Below are 19,245 nucleotides of genomic sequence, written 5' to 3'. Positions count from 1 at the left end.
ATAGGTTTAGGGTGAGAGGGGAAAGATATAAAAGAGATCTAAGGGGCAACGTTTTCATGCAGAGGGTGGTACGTGTATGGAATGAGCTGCCAGAGGTAGTGATGGAGGCTAGTTCAATTACAACTTTTAAAAGGCATCTGGATGGGTATATGAATAGGAAGGGTTTGGAGGGATATGCGCCGTGTGCTGGCAAGTGGGACTAGAGTGGGTTGGGATCTCTGGACGAGTTGGACCGAAGGGTGTGTTTCCATGCTGTACATCTCTGTGATTCTAGGTAACGAGCAAATTAGACAAAGGAGAGGCAGCAGTCATGATCTGTTTCGACTTCCAGAAGAACTTTGACAAGGTGCTACTCAGGAGGCTGCTTAATAAGAGCCCATGGTGTTAGGGGCAAGTTACTGGCATGGATGGAGGATTGGCTGTCTGGCAGAAGGGAGAGAGTGAAGATAAAGGAGTCTTTTTCAGGATGGCAGCTGGTGACTAGAGGAGTTCCGCAGAGGTCAGTGTAGGGACTACAACTATTCATAGTTATAACATTATACATTAATGATATGGATGAAGAAACTGAAGGCATAGAAGTGGCAGGTGGAATGCAGTGTTGAAAGGTGTGAGGTTATGAACTTTGAGAGGAAGAATAGAGGCATAAATGGGGAAAGGCTTCAGAAATCTGAAACACAAAGGGACTTGGGACTCTGAGTTCAGGATATTTTCAGTGTTAACATGTAGGTTCAGTTGGTAGTTAGGAAGGCAAATACAATGTTAGTGTTCATTTCAAGAGGGCGACAGTAGAAGAGCAAGGATATACAGCTGAGGCTGTGTAAGGGCCTGGTCAGGCCACATTTGGAATATTGTGAACAGTTTTAGGCCCCGTATCTAAGGAAGGATGTGCTGGCATTAGAAGCAGTCTAGAGGGAGTTTATGAGTATGGACTTGTTCTAAAAGGAGCAGTTGAGGACTCTGGGTCTGTACTCAATAGAGTTTATAAGGATGAGGGGGAATCTGATTGAAACTTCTAGAATACCAAAAGGCGTGGACATAGAGAAAGTGTTTCCATTAGAGAGACTAGAACTTGAGGGCACAGCCTCAGAATGGAGGGACGACCCTTTGATACTGAGATGAGGACAAATGTTTTCAGCCAGAGGGTAGTGAATCTGTGGAATGCACTGCCACAGAAGGCTGTGGAAGCCAGGTTATCGAGTGTATTTAAAACAGAGATAGAGAGGTGCGTGGTTAGTAATGGGATCAAGGGTTATGGGGAGAAAGGAGAAGAAAGGGGTTGAGAAAGCTATCATCCATGATCAAATGGCGGAGCAAGTGTGATTGGTGAAATGGCAGACTTCTGCTCCTGTGTTGTATGTGTCTTCTAGGACAGGTTGATAGGGTGTTTAAAAAGCATATGGGACACTTTAATCTGTGCCATGACTGATATATTTTATGAATAAGGAGGTTATGTTGGAGCTCTAGACAGGCTACAGCTGGAATAGGAGAAAGTGACGACTGCAGATGCTGGAGATCAGAGTCCAAGAGTGTGGGTGCTGGAAAAGCACAGCCGGTCAGGCAGCATCTGAGGAGCAGGAGAATTGATGTTTCAGACATAAGCCCTTCATCTGATGAATTCCTGATGAAAGGCTAATGTCTGAAACAATGATTCTTCTGCTCCTTGGTTGTTGCCTGACCTGCTGTGCTTTTCCAGCACCACACTCTTGGACTAGCTGGAATACTGTGTGCAGTTCTGGTTGCCTCACTGTAGGAAGGATGTGGTTGTCCTGGAGTGGATATGGAGGAGCTTCACCAGGATGTTTATAAAATAGAGGTTTATAAAATCATGAGGGGCATGGATAGGGTAAATAGACAAGGTCTTTTCCCTGGAGTGGGGGAGTCCAGAACTAGAGAGGATGAGAGAGGAAAGATATAAAAGAGACCTAAGGGGCAACTTTTTCAGGCAACAGATGATTGGAATGAGCTGCCAGGGGAAGTGGTGGAGGCTGGTACAAATGCAACATTTAAAAGGCATTTGGATGGGTATAAGAAAAGGAAGGGTTTGGAGAGTTATGGGCCAGGTGCTGGCAGGTGGGACTAGGTTGGGTTGGGATATCTGGTCAGCATGGACAAGTTGGACTGAAGGGTTTGTTTGCATGCTGTACATCTCAATGACTCTATGTTCCCTGGGATGGAGCATTTTAGCTCTGAAGAGAGGCTGGATAGGCTCAGGTTGTTTTCTTTAGAGCAGAGAAGGCTGAGAGGGGACTGATTGAGGTGTATAAGATTGTGAGGGGACTTTAGTGAGGTTTTCTGCAAGTTTGCATCAAGTAAGGTAAAGTCGCTCTAGTCTTACCAGACCACAGGGCTGTTCTCTCATTGGAGATGAGATGACGGGTGGTGGTTTAACCTGAGGGTCACCACAGTTTTGACCAAAGGGAGCTTGAGAAGGAGAGTCCTTCATGGTAATCTTAGACAGTGCAGGAATTGAACCACACTGTTGGAATTACTCTGCATTGCAAATCAGCCATCCAACCAACTGAGCTAACCAACTCTCCTATAAGGTTGGTTCGCATCATGGCCAGCTGTTGAAATTTGAAGGTCTAGTTGCAATATTTCCTCAGCAGCATCATTACCTGGTAGATCACTGTCCATTCCTCATTTGCAGGGTTCATTAGGGTGACTCCATTTGTTCAGCAGCACGCCACTTTTAACACAGTAGCATTCAGGGGCTGCCATTACCCTGGCTTTGGTGTGTGCTCTCTGAGTTTATGTTTCTAGCAGTGGGTCATCTTGTTGGGCTGCCACCAAGGAACACCTATCTCATTACCTCCTGGAAGGTCTTCTAGACTCCTGAGAAAGATTTCAGAAAATCAGATTGACGGGTTTTCTCTCAGCGACAGTCAGCACCCACAGCTCTTTCTCTGAGACGAACCTGAAAGGAGTCAGGGAGAAATTGTTTAAGAAGCGCTGCTAGGAGCCCAGTGGTAGTGTCCCTTCCTGTGGACCAGGAGGCCTGAGCTCAAGTCCCACTTGCTCTAGAGAGTGTGTAATAGCATCTATGAACAGGTTAAATTAGAAAAGACATTAAGAAGTTCAGGACTTGCTTTCGGCCAGACAAGAAGGGACATGGACGCTGTGCCAGGATTCCCTTTGTGGGAAGGCCAGGCATGAATTTGTGGGCGACGGTTCCAAGTTTGGTGGTAATGGTAGCTTGACTTTGCAGCCAGTCCACACACATCCATGTACCCCACCGCCTATCCCACCTGAGGTTCAGGCCGGGCCTTCTGTACTCCTGTGGTGCGCAATGAAAGGGAGTGATCGGTCGTGTGTGAGGCGGTGTGTGTTTGGATGGTACAGTGCATGGTGTGAGGCCAGTGCATACTGCGTATCTCCCTCTGCCTGTATCCTGCCGAGATATTGCCACTTTGTTGTTGGCTGTCCCCCCCTCCGCAACCACTGCGCTGGTTCCCCCCTCATTGCCCACTTGCCTTTTTTGGTTCACCTACCTCATTGATCCTACCAGTAGCATGTGCTTGACCATGTCTGAGTACACATGGCTGATAATAGTGAAACTGCAAATGGCTCATTAAATCAGTTATGGTACCTTTGATCACTCCAAACATTACTTGGATAACTGGTAATTCTAGAGTTAATATATGCAAGTGAGCGCTGACCTACATGGAGATATATCTATGACTCTCTAATAAAGAGGTACGGTGCCTTCATGCTTGATTAACTTTCTTGTAAAATTTCTTGCTCAATAACATTTCATAATTCTGGTTGACACCCTGGTCCGTCAATTGAATTAATGAGGTTATGTTCACTGGGTTAACTCAACAGTTATCCAGCAAAGTAATTTAGCATCTGTAATATTGTGTATTTAATGCAGAGTGCCTTTAACAGCTTTGTTTGAATCAGGCTTCAGCATTGATTCGTTTGGGGCCTTATTGTGGATGAGGCAACATTACATTCGTTCATCAAACTTTTCAATTTTTATTCTTTGTGGTACGTCCAGAAGTGCCATTTTTCTATTTTAACATAAACACAACTCTGATGTGCATCTTCTTCTACTTCCTTTGGGTTTATTGGATGCCATAATGAGGTTGGGGGTTTATAATTCACAATAATGCACAATGTAATACCAATGCAGTCCTCACTTTCTCCTAATGTAATACCAAAAGCAAGTTTGCAGTCGTAAAGGCAAGACACAAATCATGGGGAGTTACCAACGACCAGGATTACCAACACCTTTAGTTGAAGCTTGCCTATCGGAGGTGAAACATCAATATTCTGAAATCTTCAGGATCTGCACATCTTTAGGATGGTTTCTGTGGTAAAGTATCAACTCATGTTAGATGGGGTGAGATCAGAAATTCTGAGCATTCCGTTGGTACAGTTCCAGGTGATACAGTTTATTTGGAGAAAATAACAGCAGGTTAACATTTCAACTGGCAACCCTTTGGCAGACTGAATCAGATTACACATGGAAATCACTTAATTGCCTCTTCCCATTCAGATGCTCACTTTGTCTTGCTTTTTGTATTTTGCTGATTTACAAGCCTCTGCCAGTTTGTTTCTTCCTGCTTTCTGATCAGCTCTGTCTGGGGGAGTCCGAACTGCCAGAGCACCCTTATCAACCAGACTTGGCTAGCTTTCTTTACATGCGGAGGAATTGCATTGACTTTATATTCCTGATGATCTTTTCCTCAACTTGTCACTAATAGTTTTGGTATTTATTCAGGAACTAACTAGAAGTTCGATAAAACATTTCCCTGTGATGTGATTTTCTTCAGACTGAAGTTTAATTGTATTTGTGTCTTCCTCACCAGAAAGATAAATATTCAGTGGAGTCCAGAGAGCAGAGCTTCAACTGAAAGCACGACAGAGCAGAGTTTGCCTTGCTCTACATTTCTAATTGCTGTTGGACAGAATGCTGTAGGTGAGTGAGGAAGGTGCTGATGGGGTCTCCAGGTGGGAACTGTTGTCAGATTATATTTCTCCTTCAGTCTAGGACCACATTGTTTGAATATCACGTTGTTGATGATCTGATTTATGTGCTGATCTTATGATTGTCTTCCATTCGTTTTAAAAGAAACATTTCACATTGCATGCACCTCCCCCTTGTACTGTATCCTTGCTCTACTGCAATCAAACATGGCCAGGCTTTCTCAGAATTCAAGTAGCTCCAGAACAATGCAAACTTTCAGCTCCCCTCGGTCTGCCTGTCTCTGTCCCCTCGGTCTGTCAGTCTGTCTGTCTCTTTCTCCCCCCTCAATCTGTGTTTCTCTCTGTCTCCCCTCGGTCTGTCTCTCTTTGTCCCTTTGGTCTGTCCCTCTCGCTCCCCTCGGTCTGTCTCTCTCACCCCTCTGTCTGTCCCTCTGTCTCCCCTAGGTCTGTCCCTCTCTCTCCCCTTGGTCTGTCCCTAACTCTTCTCTTGGTCTGTCCCTCCTGGTCTGTTTTCTTACAATTTTATTAGTATTTATTAATCCACAAACTGGCTGGCTGAGCATTTAGAGTTACAGAGATCTACAGAAGTAGTCCTTTTGGCCCATCAAACTGATCAAAAGCAACCACCAGATATTCTAATCCTGTTTTCTAGCACCCGGCCAATGGCCTTGTATGCCTTGGCATTGGAAGTGTACCTCTAAATACTACTTCAATGGGATGAGGGTTTCTGCCTCTCCACCCTTACAAGCAATGAGTTCCAGATTCCTACCACCCTCTGCGTGAAAAAGTTTGTCCTTACCTTCTCTCTAAACCTTCTGCCCCTTCCCTTAAAGCTGTGCCCCTGGTCATTGATCCCTGTGTCAAGGGGAAATGTTTCTTCTTATCTACCCTATCTGTGTCCCTCATAATTGTATACATCACTATCATGTCTCCTCTGCTCTGAGGAAAATAACCTCAATCTATCCAATCTCTCTTCATAACTGAAACTCTCCAGCCTGGAGAACATCCTGGTAAATCTCTGCACCCTTTCTAGTGCACTCACAATCCTCCTATAATGTGGATTCCAGAACTGCGCACAGTACTCCAACTGTGGCCAAACCAAGGTTATATTATCAGTCCAGCATAAACTCTGCCTCAGCTAATAAAGGCTCATATTCATATGCCTCCTTCATCACTTTATATTCCTGTCCCACTACCTGAAATGACCGATGTGCATGCACATCAGGGTCCCTTTGATCCTCAGTGCTTCCCGGCGTGGAACTGTTCACCACATATTCCTTTGCCTTGTTTGTCCTGCCCAAGTGCATCACAGTACACTTATCCAGATTGAATTTCATTTGCCGCTGATCAGCCCATCTGACCAGCCAGTCTATATCCATCTGTAACCTAAGGCTGTCCCCCTCACTCTTTACCATCCCCACCAATTTTTGTATCATTCATAAACTGACTGAGCAAGGGCCCCATCTTCCAGTCACAACAACACCCCTCTGCCTTCTGCCACTCAGCTAATTCTAATTCCAATTTGCCAAATTTCCTTTGATCCCATGGACTTTTACCTTTACTATCAGTCTCCCGTGTGGGAGCTTAACAAAGGTCTTGCCCTTATAGAAAGTCCAAGTAGACAACATCAAAAGCTTTGCTCTCATCTACACATCTCTGAAAAATTCAGTCATGTTGGTCAGACATGACCTTCCCTTAACAAAGCTGTGCTGCCTGTTCTTGATTAATTCCTGCCTCTCCAAATGCACATAAATTTATATCTTAGAATTGCTTCCAATATTTAATTATTAATTATTTCTAAATAAGAAGGTGGTGGTGAGGTGCCTTCTTGAACCACTACACTCCTCTCTTTATTAAAATGTAAGTGCTGATTTCCCTGATTGCTTCTCCATTTACTTTGCTGTTGTACCCTCAGTGATTCAATATACAGCAATGACTAAATTAATTCTGTTATTGACTTCTGCTGTTCCTTTTAACAGGTTTTCTGAACTCCTTTGTTCAATGCTCGGGGAGCTGGGAAATAATTGGAGCAGTTACGCTGTGGAATGAGAGAGTTAAAGGCACAGATACCATAAATCAGCAGTTTACCACTGACACATCATGTCTTCTCTACCGGCTGACATCCAATCCAATGGTCTGTTCACTGATTTGTTGAGTGTGTCTGGATATCTGACAATCTGTTAAAATGTGTGTGGAAGAGACAGTTGCCCCATCTACTGACTCGTTTCTCATTCCTGTTTAAGTGCTTATTATTGTTAAGCTGGAGAGGGTTCAGAAAAGAATTACCAGGATATTGCCAGGAATGGAGGGTTTGAATTATAAGGAGAGACTGGATTGGCTAGGATTTTTTTCACTAGAGCATTGGAGATTGAGAGGTGACCTTATAGAGATTTATAAAATTATGAGGAGTATAGATAAGGTGAATAGCAGGTCTCTTTTCCATAGGGTGGGGACATTTCAAGAGTAAGGGGTATATTTTTAAGGTGAGAGGAGAAAAAGTTTAAAAAGACCTGACAGGAAGTCTTTTACACAGTGAGTGGTTTATGTGTGGAATGATGTTCTAGATGAGATGGTGGATGCAGGTACAGTTACAACATTAAAAAGACATTTTGACATGCATGAATAAGAAATGTTTGGAGGGATATGGGCCAGTGTATTAGTAGTTTAGTTTGGGATTATAGTCCACATGGACTGATTGAATTGAAGGATCTGTTTTCGTACTGTATGATTATATAACTTCAAATTCAGCCTTCACAAGCTCAGTCTGACCTGATGGGTAAGACTGTTGCAAGTGGACTGACTGTGATGCTGCCAGACTGGCTTCCTTCAAGAATCATAGTGCAATTTGATCTGAACCTTGCTAAATATTTAGACATGTCGCCATCACAGCTAGTGATGAGCAGTGGGAGACCTGGTGGCTTTTTCTTCAGTCTGAATAGTCCTGTGAACCACATACTGGGTGAACAATGATTGATGTTTGACTGGGTTCAGTGCCACAATTTACCTTTTCAAACTCTCGTCCCTGTTCTATGTGAAGGATATTGCAAATTGATGGAAGTAAGGCACAGAGAGTGCAGAATCCCATGTCACCCCAGGGTAATAGATTTATTCTGTGGTGTTTTCATTAGAAGCTGTACTATTCTGCTCTTTGATCAATGTAGCAGAATCCCAAAACCCACTCACCAGTTCGGTCCTAAGTTGGTCAATGTTGTGAATGAACTAATATCTTCATCAGTATCGATTCCTGTTTTGTCTGTGAATGTTGCTGTTTTTCATGTTTATGTCTTGCAGTAATTCCTGCTATCAGGCTGTTAAAATTCCTCAAGGTGAAGCAGTATCTACACTTTCAAAACAGATCCTAAGATCTTAAAAAGTGCCATAGAAATGTACATTGCTCAAATTCCATATTTCAGGAAACATTGCTGAAAAAATATTTATTTTGCCAAAGCTTTTCATCTTGCACTCATCAGGATATTTACAACAGGATGAACAGAGTGTCATATAGTATAGAATGTTATTTGCTTTAAAGTAGTGGTTTTGTGAAGGTCCTGAGTGTCATTTTTCAGCAATGCCCAGGTATTGTCTTTTAATGCGCTGTCTCTTTTCTTACAGATTCTAACCTGCCATTGTAACTGTTATGTGGCTGAGGATCAACTCTTCCAGTGGACTGAGAAGGTACAGGATGCTTTGACTGTTCCACTTTTGCATCAGTGTCACCGGAATTTTTGTAAGATGCGTGGCACAAGACTAATGCTGTATATATTGGTTTACATTTTTGTTCATGGAACAGCAACAGATTGGGAATATGTAGCGTTATCCTGGAGTTTGGCTGATAATCCAGAACAAATTGAGTGTGCATCTCTCTGGGGCTGTTTGAGAATTTGAATTCAGTTTAAATTAATCCCAAAAGAAAAGGCTGGTGTTTGTAAAGTGATCATGAAATACACAGATTGTCAGAAAACCCTAAATAGTACATTAATAACCTTTAGGGTAGAGAATTTACTGTCCTTACTTGGTCTGGGTGACTCTAGTTCCATATTAATGTGGAGCTGCTTATTTGTCTTCCACTGAATTCTACAAAGTAGAAATCCGAGTAACACCTTACCACTGACACCCAAATCCTATATATTAATAAAGAAACAAAATACTAATAGACACCTTTCACTGCCTCTTTTGTGAAGCTGAATTTTTAATTTTTGTATATGGCAGAAGGATAATTAAATGTACCTACTAGAGAAAGAACAAAACCTGACCTGCTCCTGGGAAATAAGGCAGGCCAAGTGACTGACGTGTTACTAAGAGAACACTTTGGGATCAGTGATCATAATTCTATTAGCTTTAAAATAGTTATGGTAAAGGAAAGGCCTTCCATATGAAAGTTTATTGGAATAAGGCAAATTTTAATGGCATGAGATAAGAATTGCCAAAAGTTAATTGGAGTAGACTGTTTGCAGGTAACAGAGTGACTAACAAGTGGGAGGCTTTCAAAAGTGTGATGACGAGAGTTCAGAGCATTATGTTCCTGTTAGAGTTAAGGGTGAAGCTGGTACAAATAGGGAACAATGGATGAATAAAAATCAAGAATAAGAAAGAGTCATATATTTGATATAGACTACTGGGATCCAGTGAATCTCTTGAAGAGTATAAAAGGTGTAGGGATATTCTTAGGAAAATAAGGAGGACAGCAGGGGGACATGAAATAGCCTTGGCAGATAAGGTTAAGGATAATACAAAGAGATTCTACAAGTACATTAAGAGGAAAAGCACAAGTAAGGAGAGAATAGGACCCCTTAAGATCAACGAGGTTGTCTATGTGCTGAACCTCAGCAGATGGAAGAGATACTGAATGAATATTTCACGTCAGTTTTTACTGTGAAGAAAGAAATAGAGGCTAGAGAATTCGGGGAAATAAATGTTGAATTTTTGAGAACCGTTCACATTACAGAAGAGAAAGTGTGAGAGGTCTTAGAAAACATAAAAGTGGATAAATCTCTGGTGTGGTGTTGCTGCTCCTTGTACAAGGTCATGGTGTCCTTGGTTTTTTTTCAGCGAGATTGTACAAGACATAGACTCCGAAAAGTCTAAGTTTGAAGGGTTTTAAGGCCAATTTGATTATAACTAATGGATACTGCCTCAGACAAAAGGCTTTCAAGTTTTTAGAAAAAGTTTAAAAAAACACTTGTACAATGAAAGTTCCCCCACCTCAGCTTTTCTCTGGTTTGATTTGATTTTGGCAGTCCGGCTGTTCACTGAAAGCAGTCAGGCACTTTTGAAGCTGTTGGACCCAAAGAAGCAGGCCTATGCTGATCTTCTCTCTCTGAGGAAAAAGGCTCTCACTGTCCACCCTATCTGATCCTCTGATTATCTTATATGTCTCAATTAAGTCACCTCTCAACCTTCTTCACTCTAATGAAAGCAGCCTCAAGTCCCTCAGCCTTTCCTCAAAAGACCTTCCGTCCATACTAGACAACAACCTAGTAAAACTCCTCTGAACCCTTTCCAAAGCTTCTACATCCTTCCTATAATGCGGTGACCAGAACTATATGCAATACTCCAAGTGTGGCCGCACCAAAGTTTTGCACAGCTGCAGCATGACCTCGTGGCTGCGAAACTCAATCCCTTGACTAATAAGAGCTAACACATCGTATGCCTCCTTAACAACCCTATCAACTTGGGTGGCAATTTTCAGGGATTTATTCATGGACACCGAGATCTCTCTGCTCATCTACAATGCCAAGAATCTTACCATTAACCCAGTATTCTTTATTCCTGTTGCTCCTTCCAAAGTGGATCAGTTTACACTTTTCCACATTAAACTCCATTTGTTGCCTCTCAGCCCACCCAGCTCTGTAGCTTATCTGTGTTCCTCTGTAACATCCTTCAGCACTGTCCACAACTCCACCGACCTTAGTGTCATCTGCAAATGTACTAATCCATCCTTCTACGCCCTCATCCAGGTTACTTATAAAAATGACAAACAGCAGTGGACCCAAAACAGATCCTTGTGGTACACCACTAGTAACTGAACTCCAAAATGAACATTTCTCATCAACTACCACCCTCTGTCTTCTTTCAGCTAGCCAATTTCTGCTAAATCACCCTCAGTCCCATGTCTCCGTATTTTGTGCAATAGCCTACAGTGGGGACCCTTATCAAACACCTTACTGAAATCCATATACACCACACCAACCGCATTACCATCATCCACCTGTTTGGTCACCTTCTCAAAGAATTCAATAAGGTTTGTGAGGTATGACCTACCCTTCACAAAACCATGTTGACTGTCCCTAATCAACTTATTCCTTTCAAGATGATTATAAATCCTATCACTTATAACCTTTTCCAACACTTTTCCCACAACTGAAGTAAGGTTCACTGGTCTATAATTTCCAGGGTTGTCTCTACTCCCCTTCTTGAACTAGGGGACAACATTTGCTATCCTCACTTCTGGCAATATTCCAGTAGACAATGACAACATAAAGATCAAAGCCAAAGGCTCTGCTGTCTCTTCCCTGGTTTCCCAGAGAATTTGAGGAGGATAAATCCCATCTGGCCCAGGTGACTTATTGATCTTCACACTTTCCACAATTGCTAACACCTCCTACTTGTGAACCTCAATCCTTTCTAGTCTAGTAACCTGACTGAATTCAGTATTCTCCTCGACAACATTGTCTTTTTCCAGTGTGAATACTGACAAATAATATTCAGTTAACACTTCTCCTATCTCCTCCGGACTCCATGCACAACTTCCCATTACTGTCCTTGATTGGCCCTAATCTTACTCTCGTCATTCTTTTATTCCTGATTTACCTACAGAAAGCTTTAGGGTTTTTCTTGATCCTATCTGCCAACGACCTCTCATGTCCCCTCCTGGCTTGTCTTAGTTCTCTCTTTAGGTCTTTCCTGGCTAGCTTGTAACTCTCAAGCGCCCTAACTGAGCCTTCACGTTTCATCCTAACATAAGCCTTCTTCTTCCTCTTGACAAGAGATTCAACTTCCTTAGTAAGCCATCGCCCCCTCACTCGACCACTTCCTCCCAGCCTGAGAGGTACATACTTATCAAGGACATGCAGTAGCTGTTCCTTGAATAAGCTCCACATTTCAATTGTGCTCATCACCTGCAGTTTCCTTCCCCATCATCTGCATCCTAAATCTTGCCTAATCACATCATAATTGCCTTTCCCCAGCAATAACTCTTGCCTTGCGGTATATATCTATCCCTTTCCATTGCTAAATTAAACATAACCGAACTTTGCTCACCTACATCCAAATCTAACACCTGGCCAGGTTTATTACCCAGTACCAAATCCAATGTGGCCTTGCCTCTTGTTGGCCTGTCTACATACTGTGTCACAAAACCCTCCTACACATGTTGAACAAAAACTGACCTATCTGAAGTACTCAAACTATAGTATTTCCAGTCAATATTTGGAAAGTTAAAGTCCGCCATAACAATTAGCCTGTTACCCTCACTCCTATTCAGAATCATCTTTGCTATCCTTTCCTCTACATCTCTGGAACTATTCAGAGGCCTATAGAAAACTCCCAAGAGGGTGATCTCTGCTTTCCTGTTTCTAACCTCAGCTCATAATACCTCAGTAGACGAGTCCTCAAATGTCCTTTCTGCCACTGTAATACTGTCCTTGACTAACAATGCCTCACCTCCCCTTCTTTTACCATCTCTTCTCTTACTGAAACATCTAACTCCCGGAACCTGCAACAGCCATTCCTGTCCCTGCTCTATCCATGTCTCCAAGATGGCCACAACATTGAAGTCCCAGGTGCCAACCCATGCTGTATATTCACCCGCCTTATACCAGATGCTCCTGGCATTGAAGTAAACACACTTCAAACCACTTTACTGCTTGCCGGGGCACTCTTGTGACCTTGAAACCATATTTCTGACCTCACTGCTCTCAACCTCCTGGACACTGGATCTATAATTTAGGTTCCCATCCCCCTGCTGAATTAGCTTAAACCCTCCAAATGAGCATTAGCAAATTTCCCCCCCAAGGATATTGGTACCCCTCTGGTTCAGGTGGAGACCGTCCTGTTTGTAGAGGTCCCACCTACCCCAGAATGAGCCTCAATTATCTAGGTATCCGAAACCCTCCCTCCTGCACCATCCCTGTAGCCACATATTCAACTGCTCTCTCTCTCTCTCTCTCTCTCTATTCCTTGCCTCGCTAACACGTGGCACGGGCAACAAACCAAAGATAACAACTCTGTTCGAGCTCCAAGCTTCCACCCTAGCTTCCTGCATTTCTGCCTTAAATCCCCATCCCTTTTTCTACCCATGTCGTTAGTGCCTATATGGCCCACGACTTGGGGCTGCTCCCCCTCCTCCTCAAGGATCCCAAAAACATGATCCGAGACCTTTAATACCAAGGGGTGTTTATGTGATTGTTGCAAGTATTTAGAACATCATCATTAAGTTGGAATGATCTGTTGGATTTTTGGATAGGTTAAGTTATTCAGTATTCTGTTCTCTTTTATTTGTGTTTCATTCAGTAAGCTTGTAAAAAAAATCTGTTTTGTTTAAAACTAAGTGGTTTGACCAGCTGCATTACTCTTAGAATATCTGCGTTACACTTGATTTAAACAACTAGCAAAGTTATGGTCTGGGCCACTTTCTTGAAATGGTTTGAGGGGGTCTGGCCTGGTCTATAACAGATTGGGAGCTCGTCTGGGATTTGCTCTATAATTCCAAATTGGGATTGGATTGTTGGATTCAAAGGCAGCGAGTGGTAGGTGTTAGTATGTTTTGTTCCGGGTGTTGAATTTGGTTGGTTTAAACAGTGCTTGGGATAGCAATGGCTCTTTCAATCACCAGGAGTTTTCTTGGGGTGGAAGAAGTGACTTTGGGGGTTTTACAAAACGTGATTAAGGCCAAGCTGCTGGAATTAGCAGACAAGCTGGAGTTGGAGTTGCCCTTCCGTGAGGAAAGGAGAGATAACTACAGCAATAGCTCAGAATTAAAATTTGCTGGAAATGCCATCAGAATCTTTAGAGCTGGGTAAAATTCAATTGAAAATGAAGCAACTTGAGTTCGAGGCAGAAGACAAGCAAAGGACAAGAGAAATGAAACAATTTGAATTAGGATTAAAAGCAGAGGTAAGAGAAAACGAACGAATTGCTTCAGCAGGACAAAAAGGAAAAGAGAGAGAAAGAGATAATAAAGGAGAGAGAGGAAAGGAAAGAGAAAAAGTTTGAACTTTAGAAATTGGCACTTAGACAGGAAAGTCAGCTTAAAATGATGGAGATGAAGGCTGAGGTGAGCTTAGTGAGGAAGAAGGTTAGCATGAGCAAACCCATGATAGCCAAAGGCCTGGTGAGAAACTATTTAAATATATTCAAGCATTGCCTAAATTTGATGAAAAGGATGTGAAAGCCTTTTCCATTTCATTTGAAAAGGTGGCTTAACAAATGCGGTGGCCAATGACCATGTGGGTTGTGTTGATCCAAACAAAACCTGTAGGTCGAGCTAGTAAGGTATTCATATCACTATTAGAGGAGGTACCTGGGGCATATGAGGAGGCGAAGAAAGCCATCTTAAGTGGAGATGAGCTTGTGCCAGAAGCCTACAGACAACATTTCAGGAATCTAAGGAGGGATCCTGGTCAAACCTACTTTGAGTTTGAAAGGATCAAACAAAATAATTTTGATGGGTGGATAAGAGCTTTAAAAATAGAGCAAACTTATGACGCTCTTAGATGATTATTTTGGAGGAGTTCAAAAATTCACTTTCTGAAATAGTGAGAACTCTTGGGAGAGCAGAGAGTTAAAACAGCAAGATTAGCAGTGAAATGGCTGATGATTATGAATTGGTTCATAAATCAAAGTTTAGCTTCCAAAATCAATTTCAATCTGTGAGGGATCGAAATTGGGGGAAAAAGAAATCCTCATGTGGTAAAGGAAAGTCAGATCTCGGTGAAGTTCTTAAGGGTAACTTACCACAGGATAAAAAAGAAACCCTTGACGGGGAAAGAGAAGTTGAAAAGCTCCGGTGTTTTCACTACAATGAAGGGGGCCACATGAAATCACAGTGTTGGTGGGTTAGGGAAAGCGCTGGGAAGCCAGATGTAGGAAAACAGGATAAGCCAGTGAATTTAGTTGCAGTGGTAATGGAAGCACAGTGGAGGCTAGAAAGCTGCACCAGAATGTACAACCTGGTCAGAGGTTGGTTAACGAGGAAGTGCCAGATCTTCTTAAACTGTAAACCTGTGAAGGTAAAGTTTATTCGCATCGGCCAGGAGCAGCAGGTAAAGTGGATACAATATTGTGAGATACAGAATCCTCTCAATCTGTCATGGTGAAAGATGAGGAGATATTTACCTCTGAAGGACTATTGCCAGAAAAGGTCCTAGTAACAGGAATTCACAGTAAAACAAAAAGCACTCAACCATATAAAGTGAGGTTACAGTGTCCAATGAAGAGTGGAGAAGTCATGGTAGGAGTACTGGACAAACTCTCAGCTCCAGGAGCACAATTTGTCCTTGCTAATGATATAGCTGGTTCACAGGTGGGAGTGCTGCCTACTGTGGTTGAAAAGCCTGTGGAAACTCAGGCAACTGAACTATTGCAGGACGCACATCCTGGGATTTTTCCTGACTGTGCGGTAACGAGGTCACAAAGTCACCAGTTGAAACAGGAGAGATCAAAGAGTACAGATAAGAAAGTTGAAGTGAAATTAGCAGAGATTCTGTTTGATCAGATGGTTGACACAAACCAAGAGCAGATAGATTACACAGCAGACATCTTTAGTTCAGATAAATTGACTGAGTTACAGCCGAAAGGTGAAACTTTAAAACAATTGTATCAAAAGACATACACAGAAAAAGAATTGGAATGTCTCCCTGCATGTTATTATCTTAAAAATGATGTCTTAATGAGGAAATGGAGACCATCATATATTCAGGCAGATGAGATCATCAAGTCATATTGCCAATGGGTTATAGAATGAGGTGATGCAAGTGGCGCATGAGCTTCCACTAAGGGCTCATTTAGGAGTAAGAAAATCTCAAGCTAAAATACAAAAACATTTTTACCGGTCTGGATTGCACAAGGATGCAGTTGAATTTTGCCAGATTTGTCATTTATGTCAGGTAATTGGAAAACTACAGGCAGTAATAAAACTCACACCTTTAATACCTATTCCTGCATTTGAGGAACCTTTCACAAGAGTCTTAACTGATTGCATAGGATCTCTACCTAAAACAAAAAGTGGAATCATTATTTGTTAACTATAATGGATGTGTCCACTAGATTTCCAGAGGCCATTTCACGATGCACTATCAGAGCTAAAAAGATTGTAGAGAAATTACTCAACATTTTCACTGGATATGGACTATCCACAGAGATACAATCAGATCAAGGGCCAAACTTTACATCAAAACTATTCAAGGAAGTTATGGACAACTTAGGAATAAAACAGTTCAAATCTACTGAGTGCCATCCAGAATCACAAGGCGCGCTAGAAAGGTGGCATCAGACATTAAAGACCATGTTGATGGCTTATAGTCAAGTCTATCCAGATGTTTGGGAGAAGGGAATTCTGTTTGTACATTTTGCAATCAGAGATGCACCAAATGAATCAACCAAATTCGGTCCATTTGAATTAGTTTTGGAGCATGAAGTGAGAGGACCACTAAAATTGATTAAGGAGAAATTGATAAGTCAAAGTTCAGGGGCACAGAGCGTGGTAGTTGGCCGGACAGCATTTAAAAGTAACACAGCGTACATTGAAACATGAAGTAGACAAGAAATTAAAAACTCGCAATTTTGTTAGTTCCAGTGATAGGTGAACTGTTAACAGCAAGGTTTAGTGGACTTCATCAAGTCAAAAGGAAATTGAGTGAGGTAAACTATTTGATAAGGACTCCAGACAAAAAGAAATTTCACAGTGTGTCATGGGAATATGCTCAAAAGATATTTTGACTTTGAAGGAAAGCCAAAGGAGAATGTATTATTGGTTATAGCACACAGGGAAGAACTAAGTTCAGAGGAATCTGAATTGGACATTCCTCAAAACTAAATTGGACAATGAGGAAGTTATCAAGAATTGGGATAAATTATTGAGTCACCTTCCAGAGGAAAGTAAAAATGACCTGAGAGAGTTATTACTATCACATGGGGAGATATGTGGAAATAAGCTGTGAACCTAATTATGCATGATGTAGATACAGGAGATGCTGTTCAGATTAAGCAACATTCTTATAGGCATAATCCTCTAAAGTTGGCACTGGTTCAAATGGACTGTGAACGCATGCTCCAAGACGACATAATTGAAGTGAGTTACAGTGACTGGAGCTCACCCATCGTAATGGTGCCAAAACCAGATGATACCCAACAGTTATGTGTGGACTATCACAAAGTCAATGCAGTTATAAACATTGATCCATATCAGATTCCCTGTTTGAAAGACTGTGTTGAGAAGGTGGGACAAGCAACTTATATTTCTAAGTTGGACTTACTCAGAGGATAGTGGCAGGTACCTTTGTCAGAAAGGCAATTTTGGCTTTTGTAATGCGAAATGGACTGTATCAGTTTAGAGTTATGCCATTTGGTATGAAATATGCGGCAGCCACCTTTCAGAGATTGACCAAAAAGGTCATTGTCGGATTACTGAATTGTGTCATCTATATTGATGACCTGGTGAGTTTTAGTCACACACGAAAGGAACATTTGCAACATTTATCAGACTTGTTCAATCGACTTTGGAAGGCAGGCTTGGTGATAAACCTGGTTGAAAGTCAGTTTGCCAAAGACCAGTCACCCTCCTGTGCCATGTTATTGGACATGAACAGATGGCCCCACAGGATGCAAAAACAAAGGTAGTTGGTGAGTTTCTCAACCCCATTGACAAGAAAAGCAGTACAATGGTTCCTGGGATAAAGTGGCTGTCAGAAGGCATTGGACAGCCTAAAAGCTGTGTTAACCACTGCCCCAATATTAGCCACACCTAATTATGCAAAGCCGTTCAAGGTGGATGTCGATACGAGTGATGTGGGTGTTGGTGCTGTGCTCTTGCAGGAAGACAGCGAGAAGATAGAAAGACCTGTTGGGTATTTCTCCAGGAAATTGAACATTCATATGCAGAATTCAAGAGTGGAAGAGGAGGTTTTGAGCTTGGTGTTGGCATTATAACATTCCAATGTTTAAGTTATCACTAATGTGTTTGAGACAATGATACACTTTGATCATAACCCATTGAGATTTATGGAGAAATTTAAGGACAAAAATTTAGGTAAAGCTTGTTGTTACAGCCATTCAATGTGAAAGTTGTGCATGTGGCTGGACCAGAATACATGTTTGCCAATGCATTTCCGAGGCTTGAGTGAGAAATGGAGGTGTATGGTGGCAGGAGTAAAACAGAATGTAGTTGTACATGTTTGCTTGTTTATAGTCAATGCAACGTATGTCGGTGTTGTCATGTACTAACAGATTAAAATTACGGAGTTTTAAAATGAAGACATCTTTGGATATCTGTTAGCTATAATCAAATTGGCCCTAAAACTCTTCAAACATAGACTTTTCGCAGTCTGTGTCTTTTACGACCTCTCAGAAAAAAACAAGGACAACACGGTTTTGTTAAAGGAGCAGCATCATCACAAACACCCCCCCCCCCCCCGCCAACTTAATGAAAATGAACCATCAATATCCAAAGACACAGACTCCGAAAAGTCCTTAAGTTTGAAGAGTTTTAGGACCAATTTGATTATAGCTAACAGATACTGCCTCAGGAAAAAAGGCTTTCAGGTTTTTAGAAAAAACACTTGTACAATGAAAGGGGAGTGGTCAGTTCTCCCAGCTCAGCTTTTCTCTGGTTTGATTCGGTTTAGGCAGTCTGGCTATTCACTGAAAACAGGGAGTCAGTTTTGAAGCTGTTGGACGCAAAGAAGCAGGCCCATGCTGGTCTTTTCTCTCTCTGACCTCCCTCTTATATGGACTTCAGTAAGACATTCGACAAGGTTCCCCATGGGAGACTGATTAGCAAGGTTAGATCTCATGGAATACAGGGAGAACTAGCCATTTGGATACAGAACTGGCTCAAAGGTAGAAGACAGAGGATGGTGGTGGAGGGGTGTTTTTCAAACTGGAGGCCTGTGACCAGTGGAGTGCCACAAGGATCGGTGCTGGGCCCTCTAATTTTTGTCATTTACATAAATGATTTGGATGCGAGCATAAGAGGTACAGTTAGTAAGTTTGCAGATGACAACAAAATTGGAGGTGTAGTGGACAGTGAAGAAGGTACCTCAGATTACAACAGGATCTGGACCAGATGGGCCAATGGGCTGAGAAGTGGCAGATGGAGTT

The 19,245-nt window shown here is 42.1% G+C and overlaps 1 protein-coding gene across 1 annotated transcript in view; it reads left to right on the top strand.

The window, feature by feature from the left end:
- Positions 1 to 19,245, top strand: part of psmg1 (proteasome (prosome, macropain) assembly chaperone 1) — a 42,182-nt gene that overhangs the window by 15,302 nt on the left and 7,635 nt on the right. The window contains exons 2-4 of the mRNA XM_043700189.1: positions 4,812 to 4,921; positions 6,909 to 7,063; positions 8,542 to 8,604. Coding sequence (XP_043556124.1) covers positions 4,812 to 4,921; positions 6,909 to 7,063; positions 8,542 to 8,604 — 328 coding nt within the window. The remainder of the gene's footprint in view (positions 1 to 4,811; positions 4,922 to 6,908; positions 7,064 to 8,541; positions 8,605 to 19,245) is intronic.

This window comes from Chiloscyllium plagiosum, chromosome 12, assembly GCF_004010195.1.
Source record: "Chiloscyllium plagiosum isolate BGI_BamShark_2017 chromosome 12, ASM401019v2, whole genome shotgun sequence".
Lineage (NCBI taxonomy): Eukaryota > Metazoa > Chordata > Chondrichthyes > Orectolobiformes > Hemiscylliidae > Chiloscyllium > Chiloscyllium plagiosum.
This window is presented reverse-complemented; position numbering and strand designations above follow the sequence as displayed.